At 47.5% G+C, this 21,494-nt stretch overlaps 1 protein-coding gene across 2 annotated transcripts in view; it reads right to left on the reverse strand.

Annotated features, from left to right (window-relative positions):
• Positions 1–909: 909 nt before the first annotated feature.
• The window catches only part of PLCD1 (phospholipase C delta 1), a 56,294-nt gene continuing 35,709 nt past the window's right edge, over positions 910–21,494 (reverse strand). Inside the window, exons 6-15 of one of the 2 annotated variants that reach the window (XM_064703834.1) lie at positions 20,691–20,892; positions 18,735–18,879; positions 17,581–17,730; positions 9,466–9,627; positions 7,984–8,140; positions 7,580–7,696; positions 5,721–5,899; positions 4,703–4,835; positions 2,843–2,992; positions 910–2,534 (exon numbers count right to left, since the gene is read on the reverse strand). In XM_064703834.1, the coding sequence (XP_064559904.1) occupies positions 2,443–2,534; positions 2,843–2,992; positions 4,703–4,835; positions 5,721–5,899; positions 7,580–7,696; positions 7,984–8,140; positions 9,466–9,627; positions 17,581–17,730; positions 18,735–18,879; positions 20,691–20,892 (1,487 nt within the window). In that variant the 3' untranslated portion in view covers positions 910–2,442. The remainder of the gene's footprint in view (positions 2,535–2,842; positions 2,993–4,702; positions 4,836–5,720; positions 5,900–7,579; positions 7,697–7,983; positions 8,141–9,465; positions 9,628–17,580; positions 17,731–18,734; positions 18,880–20,690; positions 20,893–21,494) is intronic. The other variant, XM_064703833.1, reaches the window with a different exon arrangement.

Genomic DNA, 21,494 nt, shown 5'->3' on the forward strand with positions numbered 1-21,494 from the left:
AAGATCCTCTCCCACTCCTCCCTTTGGTGCCTTTTGCTGTGATGTCAGTGGCCATGTCCTGTTTCTGCAGCTCTTCCCTCCTGTGGGGCTCCAGCACTTCCTGATCTGTTCAGAGATAAGCTCAAGTGGTAACAACATGGGCATGTCCCTTCCTTTGGGGAGAGAGACCTTGCAGCATTGTCATCATGCTCTGCCCACCCCATCTCCATCTCAGCTTCTTTCCTACCTGGCTCTAGCAGCTTTCCCCAGCTGTTCCTATTTGATAAAGGATGTTTTTTCATCCCATAGATCTTGCCTACCTCTAAATGCAAAACAAGCAGGGGAAACCTCAACTTCTCTGTGTGCAATCCATCCAAGCCCACCCTGACCCTGGCCACCTGGTCTCCCACTTCTCTGATGCTGGCCACAGCAGGCTTTAGCTCAATAATCCAACTGAAATCTAACCTTGCCACCCAAAAAATGCAAGTAATAAGTTCACAGCCAACCCAGCAGGCTGATCTGACCTCACAGAGGAACAGAATCACAGAATGGTTTGCATTGGGAGGGACCTTAAAGATCATCCAGTTCCAACCTCCTGCCATGGACAGGGACACCTTCCACTGTCCCAGGCTGCTCAGAGCCCCAGAAGTGGTCTTGAACATTCCCATCGATGGGGCATCCACAGCTTCTCTGGGAAACCTCTTCCAGTGCCTCACTGCCCTCACAGGCAAGAATTTCTTTCTAATTTGCCCTACAAGAGCTGGTGTTGGTGCAAGTGAGGGGGCAGGAGCATTTATCACCTTCACCTCTGCTTTTCATCCCATGGCTCCCTAAAACAAAGTGCTGAGAGAGCAGGGACCAAACTCAGGCTGTCCCTGGGTGGGAGTCCAGGATGTTCCATCCCTGGCCTTCAAATGTGTCCCCAGCAATGTGCCCCATCCCAGAGGTGACCTGGAGAGACTGTGTCACTGCTCTGCCTCACTGGCCACTCCTGAGCTCTTCCAGCTGGCTGGTGGTTAATGCAATATCAGCCCTTGAGGTGTGGGTTTAATTCACATTTAATCTGGCAATGGTTTACAGCATCACACAGTATTGTAGTCAAGAGGAAAAATCAATGTGTCCAATGTTTACTGCAGCATAACAAACTCCAGGGAGGGCTAAAAGAATCCCAGCTTTGCAGAGGGCCTAAAAATCACTAAATCCAGGCTGTTTTGGACTAAAAAATAAGATGACCAGAGTATGTTTAAAAGGACATTAACATCTTTGGTATCATCTTCACCACCAGGGATCAGAACTGCCAGGAATCCTGATAATTTAGGAAATCAAGCAGGTCTAGCTCCAAATTCATGTATGTTGCATTCAAGTAGGACAAAGAGGCAAATAGTGACAAGTAATTGAACCCTTCCAGAATTCATTTTAAACTTTTAATAGTCTAACATACTGTTAGCAACACAGCTGGCACTTCAAAATATATATTATTTTATTTCAACAATATTCCCTTAACTCTGTAGCTCTACTTGAAGACAAATCACTCATTGCCATAAATACTGTGTTGTTCTCAAAACATTCTCATGCTGGGTTACCTCTACAGTGCAACTGGGACCAACATCTACTTCCTGTCTGTTAAAAAATGACATTTTTCTGTAAAAACACAAAGTTTTACTGTATTTAAAAAACAAAACAAAACAAAACAAGCCCTGCTGGCAGTTGAGCCTGCTCCCTCTGTCTTTGGCACAAGACCTTCTCTGAGGTCCCTTTGAGTGGGTTTCACTTTGGGTCAGAGGGAAATCTGCTGTTCGGCAGCTTCTTTCTCCTTCACAGGATGAGAGCAAGGCTTTGAATGCAAAGTGGCCTGGCTGGGAGCCAGGCACACAGGCAGAGTAGTGCTCATGTATTTTTTATTACAACACAAAAGGAAACTCGGGTTACATAACACGGGGCTTTGTAGTGCAGCTTTCTTTTTTAATCTGTAACAGAAAGGAGGGGAATGGTGTCCCCGTTTAGGGCTTCATATGGTGAAAGATGGGTGACACCTGCAGTTGCAAGGAGCCACCTGGCACCTGGCCACTGATTGCAGTGCTGAGGGAGACTTTTCCTTGCACAGATGTTGGGTGCTGTGCCCAGATGCCTGGCCGAGCCCAACCCAAGAGCTGTACTTCGCTAAAAAAGGAGTCCCTGTCCTCTCGCTAAAAGCAACGTTAAAAACATGGAAATAAAGTGAACTAAAACCACAGCTGGATCGGTTGAACAGGTACAAAAGGATTAATCTCATCAGCAGCATCAGGATGTTTCCAGCAGCAGGGAGAAGGTCGATGGCTGTCTCACACCAGGGATCCTATGGAGCACCGAGTGCTGCTCCAGGGCAGGTGCTGGGGACTGACCCTGGCACTGGCAGGGCTCTCACACACTGAATTCCTTCCAGGTCTGTAGGGAGGCTCTCTGTGGCCTGGGGGAGCCAGGCTGCTACTCACAGTCCTGGATGTTGACGAAGACAAAGAGGGTGGAGGAGGAGTAGGGGTCTCCATTCTTGGTCAGGAGATGGATGTGGCGATAACCTGGGAGCAGAGACACAGATGGAAAATGGCCTTTAGTCCATCTGGAAAAATGTTTGCTCATGTTTGCCAAGACCCTGCACAAACACCTCCCTGTCTCAGAGCATTTTGTCCCCATTTCCCACAGGGTGCTGAACAGGCAGGTCCAGAGGCACAGCTCTGAGCATGGGTAACACAACATGCCCAAAGCCTCTGGTGACAACAGGTGCCCAAAAAATCCACTCTGACCTCCGCTCTGATGGATCTGGATCACTCATCCAGGACACTGGAGCTTCTCAGAGGGCTGTGAGGAGCAAGCAGCAGGGCCTTACCTTGCTTCAGACTCGTGAAGGGAAGGGTGTACTGCCCAATGAAGTCATTCTTGGTCGACATGTCAAAGTCCTCCACCACAAACCGGACCAGGGCGAGTGCAGGGATCTCTATGTCAAATGTAAACTCTTCATTCCAGTTTGGGTTAAAGCCTGGGCAACACAGACAAGGATGGAGGTCAGAGATGTCAGCAGTAATGGTGGCCTGAGGTGTTTGCACATGGATGGAGACTTTTCCTGCCTATCAATCTAATCTGACCCAGACCAAGGCTCTGAGGAGGTGCAAAGAGCCTTGTTCCCAGCTTTGATACTGTGATTTGCTGCCTGGAATTAATAAATCCTTCAGCCTGTGCTGTTCACTGCAGACCTTGGTCCTAGCAAGGAGTGAGGATCAGGACAGGGGAGGAACTCAGCTCTGCTCCACAGGCTCTTGCTGGGTGGTGCATGGATGTCTTTGGTTGCCATCAGACTAGATGCAAACTTTTATAGCCCTAAACCAGGGGAGGAAAGAGAGGAAAGCTGTGCTTTTGTGTTGAGACAGCCTTCTGGGGCCTTAAGCCTCTCCAACTGCTTGAGATAATCCATCTAAGCACCACTCTGTGCCCCAATTTCCCTGTCTGCAAGAAAAGTTAATGAGGAGTGTCTGATTACAAAAAGCATAATCAAGTCTGGATAAGGGTCATGTGGTCCAGAATCACAAAGCAAACAAAGCTGAGACCCACACACATGAAATGCAGAGCAAGCTCAGCGCCCTCTCTCCAGGCCATGGCGGTGCAGTGTCAATAAACCACTCCCCAGGAGCAAACAGGAGAGGAGATCCTGTTAAAAACCCTGCTGCCTGTGCAGAGCAGAGACCAAGGACAGCAAAATGTCACCTGGAGCTCGCTGGTCCTGCAGGGTTTGTGAGGAATTCAGCAGGAGAAAGGGATCTTTCATGTGGAGGTGCTGAGATGGGCCTGGGGTGTCTTTATTGTTTGATCTGCTTTCCACAAGGCAGCACTTATAATTTCAGCATCATTCCAGTATTGTTCCAGCTAGGGAAGGGCTGGCCAAGGGGCTGGGAGTGCTCAGCAGCCCTGAGGAAAAGGCCTGGCAGGGCTGAAATGTTCCCTACACAACTTTCACTTGACAGGCCGTAAAAATTATTGTAGGTGACGGAAATGGCCACGAGCTTTAGGAGGCAGGCCAGATTTATTCAAACAGGAAAGAGGAAAAGGAAAACATTGTTAGCAGGCAGGAAAATATGCACCAGCTTTCCAGTGCTTGGCTCTTACTCCACACAGAAAAGCAGAGTGTGTGTGTTTGTGCAGAAGGCCATGATATCAAACCCTCAGTGCACAGAGGGAAGTCACAGCCATGTCTGACTGGTAAGAAATGGTTCTTCAGCTTCTGAGATACTCAAAATTCATCTGGGCAATACCCTGAGCAGCTTGAGTAAACTCTGTGTGGCCCTACTTTAGGCAGAGGCTGGAGCAGACACCTCTGAACTTCCTTGCATCAATCTTTTGTGAGTTTGTGACACTTTTGGGGTACACGCAGCCTCACAAGACAAGAAGCTTCCTCTGGGAAGATCCTGATGAGAACCCCTGCACACCAGGTCAAACCCAAATGCATAGAGGTAAAGAGCACTTCCAAAGCTCTAGCTCTGCAAATCTGGCAGCCTGCCCCAAACAACCCACATGGCTGATGCTGTTTTACAGGGAATTTCTGTCTCCAAACAGAAGAATAGCAACACCTCAAGTATCTGCTTAGTGTGGGCAGGATTGGGTGCCCTGGGTGGGTCTGCCCACAGGGCAGCAGCCTTGCCAAGGACCAGAAAAGGTTCCTGCTCATGGGAGCAGAGCTGGGAGGAAACCCTCTCACCATTGTTCTCGATGACTTTGGTCTGCTTCTTGTTGTTGTCCTGCTGGACCCCGTGGATCTCTATCGTCACCTTGGGATCCACAATGGAGTTCTTGCTTTTGTTCACCTTTGGCAGCTGCTGGCCAGAGATTATCTGTGGAGGAAACAGGGGAGGAGATCAGGACACCACCAGGAGAGGGGGCTCCCTGGAGGATTCCCTCTCCTTCCCCAGGAGTGAAGGATATGCTGTGAATGCTGGTGCTGCCCTTTCAGAGCTGCTGCTGTGACATCCTCCAGAGGAAGCTGTCATGAGCTAAAGCACCTAAGGAACCTTGCTGCAGCCCAGCCAGCTGCCTTGGGGACAGACAACTTTTCTGAGTGTCCCCAGTGCTCAGCTGGTGCTTGGAAACACCAGAGGTGGCTGCATGCCTGCCTGCACAGTTCTGGAACAACAGCAAATGTTGGCATTAACCTGTTAACCCAACTGTCACAGACATCTTTTATGAAAAATCCTTTCCTTAGGATTTTTCCTCCTGAGAAGCTGGGAGGCCTCAGGAACAAAATGTAAACAATGATTATCTGCTGCTGTGGAATGCAACAGGTGGATCTGAGATTGGCTCATGTTGGTTGTTTCTAATTAATGGCCAATCACAGCTGGCTTGGACTCTCTGAGCCACAAGCCTTTGTTACCATTCTTTCCTATTCTATTCTTAGCTAGCCTTCTGATGAAACCCTTTCTTCTATTCTTGTAGTATAGTTTTAATGTAATATATATCATAAAATAATAAATCAGCCTTCTGAAACATGGAGTCATATCCTCTCTCTTCCCTCATCCTTGGACCCCTGTGAACACCGTCACACCTGACATTAAACATGTGAGCAGATCCCTGGAGGATCCAAGTCCATGAGAGCCCCCAGATGTGGGAAGTCAGTAGGGTTAGACAACACTGAAGGTAGGACCAGAAGAAGGAGAAGGTACAATCTACACACCCCCCCAAAAGTGGATGTTACTGAGATATTTCCCAATTTCTATTCTTACTCTAAGCAGCAGCTTCTTCTTTGTCCCCCAAGTTCCTTCTGTGATGGATTTTGGATTGAATTTGGTTTGTTCATCCCGGAGGAATTCTGGCTTTAGGACATAGCCAGAAAACCCATTGTCCTGGAAGCGGCCCTGGTACACATCCATTTCTGTGCCTGCTGTCTGGAAATTCAGGGCAACTGCAACATAAATAAATAACTTCAGTCACTCAGTGAAATCAATAGGAATCTTTTCATGCTAATTCTGTTCACATGAAACTGCACTTCATGGACATAAACATTGGCTTTTCCACGCTTCAAAGAGCAGTGGTAAACTCTGACCCTCACAGCCTGCTAGCCCTGAGGATTTCTTGCATTCAGAGATGACAGAGACAGGAGGAGCCATTGCAGCCATCCTGCTCTTCCCATGATCAAAAATTGTCCTGCAAGGAATTTCTGCCACCTAGAACAAGTACAGCTTTTAAATAAACCTCTTCATTTCTATGCTGAAGGAGCTCTCTCCTGCAGTGAAGCCAGCAAATCCATCTCAGATCATTTCTCTGGCTACTCAGCCTCATTATAAAATCTCCTTTCCAGCCCAGAGCTGCCTGTTTTCATTTGCCATCCTGAGGGGCATTGATGCCTCTGCTGTTTGGACTGGAGAGCTCCTCATTGTCTGAACTCCTCAGGTGGCAGCACAGAAGCTGTGATTAAATCACCTCTTTACTGTCTACTGCCCAAAATAGATTAAGCCTCACTGCTGTCCTAACACCAGGCACATTCCTTGTATTTCTCCCAATTTGTCAATATCTTTTTTTAAAGGCATTGATGTAAAACCTGGAACAGCCTCAGTGATACCACACAGGGAGTGCACATGGACCCAGCAGCTCCTCAGTGATCCCTTGATTTCCTCAAGGATGATTTTAAACTCTTTAGCAACACCTAAGACATCTCTTAAGACACAGAAATTTATTCTGGTTGCATGTCCTTCATACCTGGTCATGCTTGAAGGCTGAGAGCATTTTAAGGCCCTTCCCTATTTTTCCACCTGCAGCAAGACTTTGATAACTGCAGCACACTGGTTTTCCTGGCAGCTGAAGGTGTTCAGGGCTTCTAGAAAACCTTATTTTGAGTACCCAGATAGTGGATTCAGGTCTGGCCTTCCTGTACTCCAAGGGAACTGATGGTGCCTCCCAAGGACTGTCCTGAGGCCAGACAGCACAAGGGCTGCTACCATGGCTGCAGGACCCATGGAGCTCATGCTCCCTCCTCCTTTGTTACATGGCAATAACTCTGCTGACAGTGAAACTGCAGGGATTTGCACATTAATGTGCAGGAAAACCTCTCCTGATGGATTTGTGAGACAGAACATGGTCCATGGGAAGTCACTGTATCACCGTGATATTTTATGAAAAATCCCTTGGACAGGATTTCTTCTCATGGCAAGATGAGAAGCTTCAGCTTCTCCCCACTTTGCTGCTTTGGAATGTGATTTGGAGAACTGTTTACCCAGCATGTGAATTGTTTTAATTTAATGATCAATCACAGCCAGCTGTGTCACACTCCCTGAGTCATGAGTTTTCATTATCATTTTTTTTAGTCTTCTGTCTGTATCCTTTCTCTATAGTTTAGTATAGTTTTAGTATATAATTTTCTTTTAATATCATATAATAAAATAATAAATCAGCCTTCTGAGAGTCAAAATAGAATCAAATTCTCATCTCTCACCTCATCCTGGGGACCTCACAACACTGGGCATTATTTGGAAAACTGGTGTCTCCCAGTGGCTGCTGAGCCTCTGGCTGCAAAGGGCTTGAGATTCTGCCTCACCTGGAGCCCCTCCCCAGCCAGGTGACCCCCTCCAGCCCCAGAGACACCCACCAATCTGGCAGCCAACATTCCACAGGTCCACGGGGCTGTAGTTGGAAGAATCCGTCCTCCAGCCTGCGGGGTAGATACGGCTCAGGTGCCTGATGTTGTGATGGATAAAACTGGTTCCTACAGAGACAGGGAAAAAAACCAGAATTTTTTATCCCCATCCCTTTCAGTGGTGGGGCTACTTTTATCTCTTCTTGCTGCTGCTGTGTGTTCCCCTCTACCTGGCAAGTCTGGCTGAATGGGAACCACCTGCAAAAATGCCCTCCTTGAGGATATTAAGTTCTTCCCACTTTTCTCAGTGACATGCTTGACCAAAGAGACCATAACCCATGTCTTTGGGCTGCCTTTTCCACCAGCAGCTGTCCCTTTCTGGGGAGCAGGGACAGAGGAGGGCAGGACACACTCACCAGACTCCTGGGCCAGTTTCAGAGCTTTGCTCTCCGAGAACGATGACATCTCATAGAAAGCCCGAGGATGGCTGGGGTCATCAAAGCCCTCAAAGTGGACACTCTTGCAGTAGACAACTGTGTCCGACAGCTCCTTGGCCAGCTTCAAGGTGTCACTCTAAAAACAGGACAGCGAGAGGTTTGTGGGGAGGTTTTGCTGTCGTGCTCAAAAGTGCTAATTGTGTTTTCCCTATAGGACCCATGAGGCTTCTCTTTTCCACCACTTCCACCAGGAAAAGATGCACACTCTCAGTGGCTGCTGCTGTGCCCTCTGTGTCACCCTGTGCAGGAAAGGCTGGAAAAGGATTCCCTCTTTGTTGGTGGGACACCTTTCCTTGCTGCTCCCTGCAGGATCATTTTTATTTCAGCACCCACATCTGTCTCCAGGTGCTAAAGTTTACAGCAGAGCCTTAGCAATGACTTTTCCATACTGTCCTGGTCCCAGGCATGCCAACCTGGAAATAAAGGGAATAAAAGGGTGTTTTGGCCTCCACAGAGCTTGGGCTTTTCTTCCCTTTGAATCAGGAAGTTGTCACAATGCTTTGATGACTCCAACTCCACAGCCACATTAATTGGTGCAAGTGAGAGTCCCCAGCTCCCATCAGGGGCAAGAAAAGAAAGTCAAAAGGTGTCAGAATGTCAAAATAATGTACACATTACTGACTAGAGAACAGAGAAATAAATAAGATCTGCAAAGAGTGAGCAGCTCATCAAAGGGAAATATAGATCAGTCCTGATACAGAGGCAATACCAAACATCTTTGCTTTCAGAGGGGCTGAATGTGTCTGTCACCTGTGAAGCCACCCCATGACAGATATGGTCTTCACAAGGACCTGCATGCTGGAAAAATCCATTTCCTCACATGAGGGGGCAGAACACTTGTGTAAAGGTCAGCCTTTCCTTCCAGCAATCATCATACAAATTGCTTTAGTAACTGGCCACCCCTTCCCCATAGATCCTCCCTCCCTCTCTGCCTCCTCCATGTCAGAAACAAACAGCCAGTGAGGCTGCAGGCATATCCCAAAATGTGACTGGAAAAGCCAAAGTCATGACTGTCCCATGACAAACAGATTTCTGGAAATAAGACAAAGATTGAACATGTGCCTTTCCACTGCTTCCACAGTCTGCCCTTGCTGCAAGGTCCTCCAGTCTCATTTTAGAGAAAGAAGCCAAGCTTTGTGCTTGGCTGGCTCTGCAAGATCTCTGTTTGTGCTTGGGACAGAGATCATTAAGCTGGGCAAGCACCAGGATCCTCAGCCCCAGCAACTTCAACAATTCACCCTTACATATCCCCAGCTGAGTAGCTGAAACCACACTGAGACCTGTCTTGGCTGGGAACACATGAAAATTTGTATTTCAACTGCTTTTCTTTTTTTATTTTTTTAGGTGTGGTACAAAACCCATCTAAAAAGTGATTTCTCAGTGATTTCTTCTTTCACTCACCTTTCCCTTCTGCTCTACCTTGGTCTTCACAGACTCATCTTCAATTTCAGCTGCTTCATCTTCATCAGAGACATCCTCAGCCTCCAGGTTGTTGTTCCCATTGGTGGGGTCCTCCTGCCTGCTCAGCTTCTTGCCTTTCACCAGGATCTTCCCTTTCAATTGCTGCACAAGGAGAAGTGGACAAAATACCTGGTGGTTAGAGAAGATTCTGGCCCACCCTGAAAAAGCCCCTCAGTAACCAGTGCTTTGACAGTTGCATCAGTGACTGGTTATTACCCAGAGACACAGATAAAAATAAGTCTGTTTTTACACTGGGGCCCTGCCCAGCCTCTAAGACCACAAGCCATGAGTCTGAAAACCCCAGAGAGCCCAGTGATTCTCCTCTTCTATAGACCTGACCATCCCCTCAACCAGATAACTTAAACAGTTGTGCTGTTAAAGACAATTAAAATAGCCTTCTTTCCCCACCCCCAAGACTGAAATGTTGCTCAGCAAACAAGGCTGAGCCTGGAGGTCTGAGCTGCTGGAAGAAATTTGTGGCACCATTTTTGCCCCTCAGTGTGGCCTGTTATTTCATATATTTATTAATTATAATTTATTTCATAAAATTATTAATAAATTTATGAATCACCCCTCACTCTGCAGTGTGTGGCTATAAACCTGTGCACTGGAACTCTGGAATCTGGATCTCAAACTCTGGAAACTGTTTGAGATCCAAGCAGGGACTGAGGCACTGCAGCCACTGCTCCACAGACATTTTAATGGGCAGGGAGCTCCAGTGAGTTCGGGACAGGTGCCTTCATGCACAACAGACATGGAATTTTATTACGTTTGTCATTCTGCATGTGAAGCCTTAGGATGCTGACAGCCTCAGGAGAATTTCCAGACCCTTTCCAAAGTTACTCCTCTTCAGGAACAGCTTCTCCTGCCCCTGCTCTGATGGTACAACACGGAACACAAGCAGCAGCATGGGCCAGTGCACCACAGCTGGGTGCACAGGGAGTCCGGGGAGCTGAATTAATTCTCTCCAGCCTCTTTCAAGGTTCACATGAAAGCCCTTGTTGGAACCCTGGATGCTGAGAATTTCAGATTTCTGTGCTGCCAGGCACTGACTCCCAAGAGAACACTGCATTGACCTGAGGCGATGAAGAAGCTTCCAAAATGGAATGGTAGAACTGGGATTGTGGGTGTGGAGTTTGGATAGAAGTGTTTGATACCACAGTGTGGGAAACTCAGAGTTTAAGGGTTTAGAATATAGTAATGGATATAAAGCAAGATGGAGGTTTGGGGTGGAGGCTGGTCCTTGTTCGTCTTCTTGTTCTTCTTGTTCTTGTTCTTCTCCTTCTTCTCCTTCTCCTTCTCCTTCTTCTTCTTCTTCTCTTTCTCCTCCTCCTCCTTCTTCATCTTCTTCACCTTCTTCTCCATGGGTTTGGGTGGTTTTGTGTAACTGGATAAAAAAGTCCACATTGCAGGCCATGGGTGGTTGGTTATTGGGTTAAAAGTAAAAATAATTGAGGTGTCATTTCTTAATTGGACAGTTGATCCTTCAAAGGCCTTGCAGAGAGAGAGATGGGGCTCCATTTTTAGTTTGTTGGAGTGAAGTGCTGTAGAACTCAAGGGTTTGTGAGACTGTGACACAGATAAGAACTGATAAACATCTGAGTGCCAACAAGAAATACCATCTCACACATTTAATCCTGACCTTGGCAAAAAAAGAAGCAAAGAATCCACAGCCCCTCACCACTGATGTATCCTTTGCACAAGCCCTGGCTGTGGGAGGAAGGCTGGAGCCTGGGCAGGGATGACAGAGCCCCAACAAGGCAGCAGCAAGGCTTGGGACAGGGAGAAGTATTGGGGAAAAGGTGACTGGGGGTGATCTCCAGGTGTGGGTTATGCCTCAAAATCAAGAGCACCACTGGGCCTGGCAGCTCAGGAACAGAGATTTGCTGCCACCTGGATGTGTTTGGTACTCCAGGCTTTGGAAGGTATGAGTTATTCCAGAAAAATGCTATATTGGAATTAGGCAGTACAGCCCCTCAAGTCTGTGTAGCACGTTTCCCTTTCCTCAGCAACACCCTATATTTACCTCTTCTGCAACAGTAAAAGCAACAAAACCCCACCACATTCAAATGACAGGACTGTGAAAAACCAAGAATCTTTTATGAAAGAACACAGGGGAAATTTGAATCTTTTTCAAAGGACACAATTCCCCCTTTGCACCCTTTGTGGGTTCAGGCAAATTGCATCATGTCCTTACAGAGAGCAGCCCCACTCCTCAGCACCTGGCAAAGCTGTGGGTGAAGCTGGGCTTGAGCAGAAATCCAACCCTGGCCCCTGAGGCAGCAGCTGAGAGCATTTTTATTCAGCTATAAATGAGCTGTTCACAGTGGGGCACTTCCCCTGTCACTCAAAAGGAGCACTCAGAGCACAGGAAAATTCTCCTCCCCATCCCCACCCCACCCTCCCAGGCAGGGCTGTGCTCTGCTTCTCCACATCCATGGCTGGGAGATGAGCTGGCCCAGCTTCAGTGCCTGACTTCAGCCTGCTGCTCTCTTGTCCCACCCTCCTGCCTCAACACCCAGGTCTTCTCTGTTCTTCCACCACAAAATCCAGTTCTGGGTGAGCTTTTGGGCTCTGCTCAGCACTTGGGATGGACAAGCCTGGAAGGATTGCATTGGGGACAGTAAGAAGTGATGCCTAGAAGTTTTAGCTTTTCTATTTTTCAGATTCTGTGCTGCTTTAGTGTGCAGTTCTAAGCTTCCTATCAGGGCATGGTGAGCTCTGTGCAGAGAGCAGGGAGACAAAACAATTCCTGCTCCAGCTGAGCATCAAGGACAAATGATCCAAATCTCAGCCCAAGAGCACAAACACCGTGGGGTGGAGAGAGAAAAACAAGCAGGGTGGGACTGCCTGGGCTAAAGCTGGAATGGGACAATGAACTGCAAGGTGCAAATGGAGCAGAACTGATCCCAGGGAGAGAGCCCGGGAGCGCTCGTGCATTTTGGGGCCATTTTGGTTCATCTTGGGTGCAGCCCTGGCTGGGCTCTCGTGCTGCCCAAGGTGCATCCATGGAGGCCTTTTAATAAATCCCTATTTTATAATTTAACTCTATCTAGTGTCTGTTCTAGGCCAGCCTTCACAAGGCATCAGGAGAGGTTGAGAGCAGCCCCTCTTGTCCACTGCAGGCTGCAGATACCATCCTGGTATTTAATGTTTTATCTGTCTCTGCTTTCTAATGTCCCACAAGAAATGTTACTGCCTCCCCAAACAGCTCAGCAGTGGAGAACTAAGGATAAGGTATTTGGGTCAGCCCACTTGATTTGTAATTACCAGCAGGTAATTAAGCTTTTTTAAATCTTGTCAAGCCCCTGAAGGGGGGAAATGATGCTGTAAGTTTTAGCTTCCATGTTTTTCAGATTCTGTACTGCTTCAGTGTGTAGTTCTGAGCTTCATATTAGGGGATGGTGAGCTCTCTGCACAGAGTAGGGAGACAAAACAATCCCTGCTCTAGGTGGGAACCAAGGACAATCAATACAAGTTTCAGGCCCAAGAGCACCAACAGCGTGAACTGAAGAGAGAAAATAAGGATGGGACTTCATGGGCTAAAGCTGGAATGGGACAATGAACTGCAAGACGCAAATGGAGCAGAACTGATCAAAGTGAGAGACCCAAGCAGCGCTCGTGCATTTTGTGACCATTTTGGTTCACTGTGGGCTGGGCTCTTGTGCTGCCCAAGGTGGATCCATTGAGGCCATTTAATAAATACCTAATTTACTCTTTAGCTCTGTGTAGGCTCTGTTCCAGGTCAACCTTCTAATTCAGCCTGCACACAAGTGGGAGGTGCAATTCCTGGCACAGACCAACCCCACATGGCTGAAGAACATCATGAGGGAAGGCACAGCAACACAGCCTCCACCTTGTCTCCTCACCACAACCCATTCCAGGGCTGCCAGCAGCAGGTCCTCAGTGCTGCTGTTTATCCTATCCAGCCTCTGGTTCCTCTGGGAAACCTTGGATATGGGGCAGATGCTCCCCATGGGCACAGCACCTGCTCCTATGCCTGCAAGGGAGAGCAGGCCATGTGCCACCTAACTCAGAGGAGATCCATTTGTCAGAAGAAAGGGTGAGTCTCACCCCAAAGAGAGGCATTTTCATCCCCATTTCCTGCAAAAGCTGCTATCCTGTAGCAGCACTGCAGTGAATTCCCCCTGCAGAGGAAGTAAAGTCCTAAATCTGAAAGTTTATCTTCTTTACTGAGGTTTTAAATAAGCTGATATAGACAGTCACAAACACACAGTGCCCTTGCTCCATCTCTCCTGGTTCCCCTTCATGTGATATTAAGTATTTCTAGCCTGAGGGAGAACACACTCAGCTCATCAGTTCAGCTCTGCTGAGCAGATCCCTTGTCTTAGGAGGAAGCAATAGCTGAAATACCCAATAAATGTTCTCCAAGTGGACCATAAAGCCATTCCAGCTGTCTGTGGGAAGCCCAAGGTGGAGTACAACCTCAGGAAGGGCTACAAGGACATTGGACTGCACTGAGAACACACAGTGGAGTGGCTGCTGGAGCAGATGCAGCTCTTGCCCTATGAATGGCATTCCTTGGTCCCCATGAAGTGGAGCTCATCTGCTCTCCCACCTCTTCCACTGCACACAGAACAAGCTCAGCTCTGCAGGTGAAATGGTTCTGACAACACAGGGATATGGAAACCATCTTAAAGGAAACACTGATTTTACCAGAAGCAGCAGAGCTGTAAGGAGCAGGGGATTTTAAAAGATCTGCATGCACAGGTTTATCCCACCTGAAAGCTTCCTGTCCCCAGGAGCACCCTGAGAGCCACAGCAGGGTCTGAGCTCCAGTTTTCATCTCAGTGGAAATGGAGGATTTGTAAAGTGATCCATCTCAACAAACTTTCTGTGGCTTCAGCACCTCCTTTAGAGTCAACAGAGAAAACCAAACATTCCCAGGGTGTGATTCCTCCTCTGTTTGGACAAACACTGAGGAGGAGGAGGAGGTGCACCACACCTCCAACTCCTGTTTCTCCAAAGGAGCCCTAACTGAGGTACATGGATACACAGGGTCAGCACTGCCTCCTGACATCCCACCCTCAGGATGAGGATGAGAGCAATCATGGATTTGTCTTTACAAACAAGCTGTGGTAGATAAAACCAACACTGGGAGATAAAAGAAACAATGGGAAGGATTCCACTGATTGATGAATGAAAAAAGATATTTGCTTTCACAAATAAAATTTAGGTTTGCTGAAAAATGAAATTAGACATTGAAAGATGAAAGAAACAATGGGGAAGAAAAATCCCTAAATTCCATAAGAATTAAAAATTAAAAGGGAGGGTTGTACATTAGAGGGGAATCTCTGGTATCAGGTGTATCGGGAAGTCTGTACCTCTCAAGTATCTCAGAAATGAGGAAAGAGAGAAGGGAAATGCCGCCAGGAAATCGGGATTAAAAGAGAGGCTGCATCCTCCAAAAATTTGAGAGATCCCAGGGGAATGCCCCATGGCCTCTCCCTTTATTGGAATAAAGTAAAAGGACTCCTCTGTCTCCTTTTTGGACATAAACCTCTGCTGTTTGAGGATTAATCTTCCTCACAAGGATATCCACCTTTGCAGACTTCTGGAAGCTGTGAGGAATAACATGTTCACATTCCTGAGGAGAATCAGATGCACTACCTGGTGTCACATCTCCATCTGTGCAAGTCCTTCAGCTGCAAACTGAGGCGTTGCACCAGCAGTGAGCAGCACCAGAGGATGAAGAGAATCTCCAGGAAAGGGGAAAAAAGGACACTTCTGAAGGAGGTTTTGAAGGATTGAAGGAAACTCAGCTCAAGAACTTCAGGCAAGAAGATGCACCACAGACAAACTGAGCTAAGGATGGAGAAACAGAGATGTGCAGATGGACCTGAAGCCAGTGACACAAAATGTGTGGGTAATGCCCACAGGCACTGTCCTCATAAACAAGGAATTCCAGGGACACAGAACTGCAGGGGTTTCAGACACGTGGATACACTGAATAGTTCCAACACTGGGAGCAGTGTTAGTCTCATTCTAGGACTGTGACTTTGCAGCATTTCTAGCTGGGATGTAGGGACAAGGCCAAGGGGCCCTGGCACACCCCTGTGAAGAGGGTGGGATGGGATGGGACAGAAGGAAAAGAACCCACCAGCAGCTCCTCCTTACAACCCTGGTGCTGCCTGTCTGTGGTTTTTCACATAATTCACTATTGGGACCCAAAGACAGCAGCTTGGGGGAGGTATTTAGATAATCTGTGTACTCCAACACTGCTCCTGAATGGAGCTGAATAAATCAGATTCCTGCCCCGGGCTGTGGTGTGAATCGTTAGCACCAATCCAAATCGTGTCAATCTTCCTTTAATTACTAACCTTGCCCTGCTGACACAATCGGCAGCAATCCTTCGACTGTTTGTGTTTACAGCCTGCAGCCCTTTGCCCAGTGGCAGATCCCACCCTTTTCCTGATATAAAAAATACCCTTGTTGTCCCTGGCTTCCCCCTGTCAACAAGGGAGGGAAAAGCCAAGAGGTTCCTGGTTTGTTTGTTTGTTTTTCCCTCATGTTTCAGTTTCAATGTATTTTACACCCCCAAATAATCAGCATTTCAGCCTTTTGCACTGTCCTACTTCACACAGCATGAAGGCAGAGGAAAAGTACCAGAAGGAAAAGGATAGGTGTTGTTGCAACACTGGCAATATTTCTGTGTTTAAACTAAATGGATCAATCCCTGCAATGGAGCAGATCAGCCCAAATCCATTCCCTAGGGTGGATCTGGGCACTGTGTTCAGCTGGGGCCAAGTGTCTTTTTGGCAATCAAAATCAGGTTAGATGAGCACAGGCATGGAAAAAACATCTTTGGGAAGCTGGGGTCATCCCCTTCCACTCACAAATCATACATTGCTTCGCTTGGTGTTTCTCCTTGCTCTCATCCTATCACTGCCATCAGCTGAAAAGCCATCAGCACTTTTCCTGATCCTGCACCAGGATAAATAACAAGTCAGGAGGGGACACTCAAGATGTGTTTTTCCAGCTCAGTGAGAGCCTGCAAAGATTGATCTCTGTGCTGGGAGTGTCCTCACCCAGGCAGAGTCACTTCTCCCATGGAGGCACCTTGTCTGTGCCAGAGCCAAGGTCCTGCTGAAGCAGCAGCAGTAAAAATTCCAATTCATCCTAATTTATTGCCCTGGTGCTTAGGGACCAGCCCAGAGCAGCTTCCCTCTGTGCCAGGCATTGCATCAAACGAGGCATGACACTCCTAAAGAAAAGGAGAAAGTCAGAAAGAGAAAGGAGATAAAGGAAGAAGGGGAAATAATATAGAAAATAGTCTGGGTGGATTGTTTTCCTCTCCTTTCTCCCCTGCTGACTGCCAGCTTTATCTCACCCACAAACTCCTTCCAGCTCTGAATAGGCATGTTCATCCAAGTTTTGGAGAATGAGCAAAGAAATGCAATTTAAAGGGAACTAACCTACAGCTAACCCTTCAGGATTCTGTTTCTGCTAAGTGCTAAGGAAAACAGACAGACAGACAGAAAGAAAGACAAAAGGAAAGAAAGAAAGACAGACAAGAAAGACAAGACAGAGAGAAAGACAGAGAGAAAGACAGAAAGCACAAACCACATGGGTGGAAATAGATTAATGTTTCCTTTTGGCTCCTCTTTCGGAGCCATATTTTCCATATCAAGATTCCATTTCCAGTTTTTTTCTGTCAGCTAATGATTTCTACTGATTTATACTGGTGAACCACTGTTGAGTGCTGTGTATCTCTTTCCTCTTGCAAAGCCAGGGCTCAGCTCCCCGCCTGTCAGCTGCAGGGAATATTTTATTCCTGGGAATAAAAGGGGCATCTCTAGGCAGCCTCCTCCTTTTCTTTTTCCTCCATGGACATCTCCATCCCCACCAACCCAGGCCATTCCCAGTGGCTCCCCCAGGACACTCTCAATGGCAGGACACTTTGTGTTTAACACACTTCAGGCTCCTTGCAGTGGTTTTCCCCTTGAGTTTTGAGCTTTGCACTCAGCAGGAAGAAAAACTTCCCCTCTTGTCCAACCCTCAAAAGGCAGAAAGTGCTGGAGTGGCCTTGCTTACCTCTGGGGAGGGGAACTGGGACTTGTTTCCATCGACTGGGGCGACCAAGAGCATGTCCTGCAGGATGGTGGTCAGGTGCTGGGCCATGACCTTCTGCTGCTCCACGCTGCAGTGGTTCTCCAGGGAGATGATGACAGGGTATGGGGAGGTCTGGAACAGCATGAGAGCAACACACACCATCAGTGAACCCTGTGCTTTCACCAGTCTACAGCAACAGGTATGAACCCCAGTGCTGCTGTGTCTGGGATGTCAACAGGAGGGTCTGATATTCTCCTAAAGCAAGGATTTGTTAAAAATTGAATTTGTTAAAGCAGTTATTCAGATCTGTGCTGATGCCTTCCAGAGATGATGGTCCAATGGAGAAGGCACCAGGATGGGTCAGGATTGCCCCTCACAGCCCCTGTGCCTCCATTCTCCACTGTGGGCCAGAGCACCTTCCTACCCACCTTCAGAGGAGGGACTGGGAAGGGGCTTTGAAATCACAGGGTTTGCTCAAACCCCCTAAGTGATATCAATCCTTCATTCCTGCATAGGCCTGGTCTGGTTCCCTGTGCCCCCCAGGTCATTTTGTGTGCTGAAGGCATTGTCATTATTGTCACTGTCACTCCTTTATGGCCCCAAACAAAACTTGGCACCAGCTCCCCAGCGCACTGAAGGAAAACAGCAGAGTCCAGTGAGGCTGGACAGACCTAAGATTTTCTGAAGCCTGCTGTCAATCAAGAATCCAACCCTGTTCATCCCTTTTAAAGCAGAATAAAAGCAGCCGCCCTTCATGTCCAAAACATGCTCATGGGTTCCTCTAAACAAGAAACAGACCCTTAGACATCAAAGCCACACAAATCATGGGCTTGCTGGCATTTCCCACCAGGTATGCTCAGGATTATGAGCATAATTTTCATTGTAGTGAAAATGCACAGGATGGTCCAGGATGCAGCTGTGCTGGCACAAGTTCAAACTCATCCCTGGATGGTGCTCTCCCTGTCCAACAACCCCTACAGATGGATTTCTGCAGGAAGCAGAGCATGGATGCTCAGACAGAAGGAGCAGGAATTTCTCTTGTCCCCATGAGGTGAAGCTGTCATTGCTTGTGCTTTCTGCTGGGAGGAAAGAGCTCTACTGCTTGTGCAATATGAGACAAAGTCCCTCCTCCTTACTTGGAATGCATAGTTCTTGATGGCCTTAATGACATCACTGAAGAGGATCTTGGAGGTGAGGGTGTAGCCGTGATAAATGACGGGCTCCGAGTTGGGGCCATCCCAGCAATCCAGCTCCACACAGCGACAGCCTTTGGTCAGGGCTCTGGAAACAAAGAAGGGACTGGTTGGGTTCCACACCTTCTGCTCCATCTCCAGGTGAGGCTACATCAGGCACAGGCACTGCCTGGGAAGAGTGGAGGGAAGTTCAGGAGCAAGGGAGAAGAAAGGAGCTTGGAAAAGCAGGAGAGCAGATAAAGGATGGGATCAGGTGGAATCGGTGTCAGCAAGGAGAGCTCAAGGCTGAGCAAGGAAAGCACAGAAGGATCTGAGAAATAAGGTAGTGAAAGTCCAAGGTAGAATTATCCAAAGAGTAAGACAGAGTGAGTGTCAGATGAGAAAGGACACTGAATACTGTGCCCCAAGCCTTTCCCCAAAGATGGTGAAGAGAAAATCAAGAGAGGGTGAAGTGGAAGAATGACAGTCAGAAGACTGTCTCAAAGTTTAGATGATGTGATTTCTTCATCTAGATCTGATATGACATCAATCCTCAGAGCTGGGAGAAAGGCCAGGAGGGAGTTTTGGGAACTCCACCGTGGCTGAGGAGACTGCTGAGGGCCAGTTTCCTAAACCAAGTCTACAGACTGAATTTCCATGTGAAATTCCTCCTCTACATATCCATACTTCCATTTAAACTTATTTTCAAATGTAGATTCCCTCACATCTATCTAGGAAGTGATCTTGTCTCTTTTACAGTAATTCCCTAAACATTTCAGACCACACAATTCCTTTAACTCATTGCAATAGAATCACAGAATGGTTTGGGTTGGAAGGGACCTTAAAGATCATCCAGTTCCAACCCCCTGCCATGGGAAGGGACAGAGCCCTGTCCAACCTGGCCTTGAACACTTCCAGGGATGGACCATCCACAGCATCTCTGGGAAACCTGTTCCAGAATAATGGGATTTTTTTTTTGTACAACCCAAACATACATTTATAATTTTAAGACTGTGTAAGATGAATTCAAAGAGCTACTGAGAAGTAACCCGTGCCAGATTTCACTCTCAACACTTTTGACCTTGCGACTCCAGTCAGGTTGCTCCTGAGAATGAGATAAGTCATAAACAAAGGCAGAACTGCAGCCATTGACTGGCTCATGAGGAAACACTGTCTCACCTGATAAAAACAAGCAGTAATGTATTGTGGGTGTGCAAATTACTAAAGGTCACTGCACCCATCTGGCCATGAGACATCAGATGCTGTTAAAGGCAGACATAGGCAACACCTAAAGCTCTAAAGAACACCTAAAGTGCAAGGGTGCTGTGGGAATATCTGAGATGATAAAAAGGCATCAGGTGTAAATTCTGTTGATCACTCCCCCTGCTCATATTCCACCTCCAATGAGGACTCTCCAAAATAAACCCCAGCATGGTTGAGGGGACAGTCCCTGTTGCCATGGGCCTCTCCCAAAAGGCAGCACAGAGCATAAGCACCAGGGCACAATGCATCATTTTGGCTTCTCCCAGACCTGCAGCCCTATCCCAGGAGGAATCTTTCCATCTTGTAAGCTCCTTGCACTCTCTTGTGCCGTATTTTGGAGAATGCAACACCCCCTCAGCATCATGCTTAGAGAACACCAGGCCAGAGGGCTATAATCCAGCCTCCAGTGACTGTAGATATTTTATACTGCTTCCAAATGTAGTAATTATACATCTACACTCAGGTGGACACCAGATGAGACTCAGGTCAAAGAGCTGTGACAAGGAGCTGGTTTGGAAACAGCTCACCCTGGAAACCATATTACCTGCTCTGGTGGGAGATTGCTTCTTGATCCTTGCATCCATCAGCACAGACACTCATGTCTTCTGAAAGAAAGAGGTTAACTCCCAAACACACACAAACACCCACTCTCTTTACCTGATATAGGCCTCAGTGCTGCTTGGCCCTGTGATCTGGTCTTCCATGAGATAGGTGTTGTGTGAGGATGACACCAGGTAGTGGCTGAGAGGTTGGGTCATGTCCTGGTAAACTTTCCTGTGGGAGGGGTTGAAGATGTTCCCCTCATCTGACAGCAGGTACATCAGGAAGCCATCCTTGGTCATGGCATTGCCCCTCTTGGCTGTCAGACAAACAGAGAGAACACCCCACAGTGAAAATGAGATGCCACCGGGCCGTGCTGCCACCTTCACCATGGTGCTCTCCAGGAGATCCCAGAGGCAAAATGTGATCCCCAGGAATTCAGTGAAAGCAAAGACATGATATTCTCCAGACAAGGATGACACCTTCAGCTGCCTGAAAATGCTTTTAAAGCCCTTCCCAAGCACAGATTTTTATGACACTTACGTGGCTTTTTATTACACTTTACTTGTCCTTGATAACATCTTAAAAGTGTCAAAGACAGACCTTACCTCATCTGTCTCCAGAGATTTACAGCACGAAAATCTCTGCTTGAGCATTTCAAGGTTTCTTTGCACCAACCCAGAGAAGCTGCCAGATGTCTAAACACAGCCAGATAAATCCTGTCTAGATTATCCAACTAAATACTTAATTTGCAAAGAGGAAATACAAAATTACTCCCCATTTTGAGGGACTGAACTAGATCTCAGCCTAATCCTAAAGCCTGACAGCTGCAAAGCCTTGTCCCTCTCCTGAAGGAATAGCAGGATAGTGGAAAACCAGCCCAAGATTCTGAGCTGGCTCTTGGAACCCATCCTCCAAGGT

This window comes from Zonotrichia leucophrys, chromosome 2 (genome assembly GCF_028769735.1).
Source record: "Zonotrichia leucophrys gambelii isolate GWCS_2022_RI chromosome 2, RI_Zleu_2.0, whole genome shotgun sequence".
NCBI lineage: Eukaryota > Metazoa > Chordata > Aves > Passeriformes > Passerellidae > Zonotrichia > Zonotrichia leucophrys.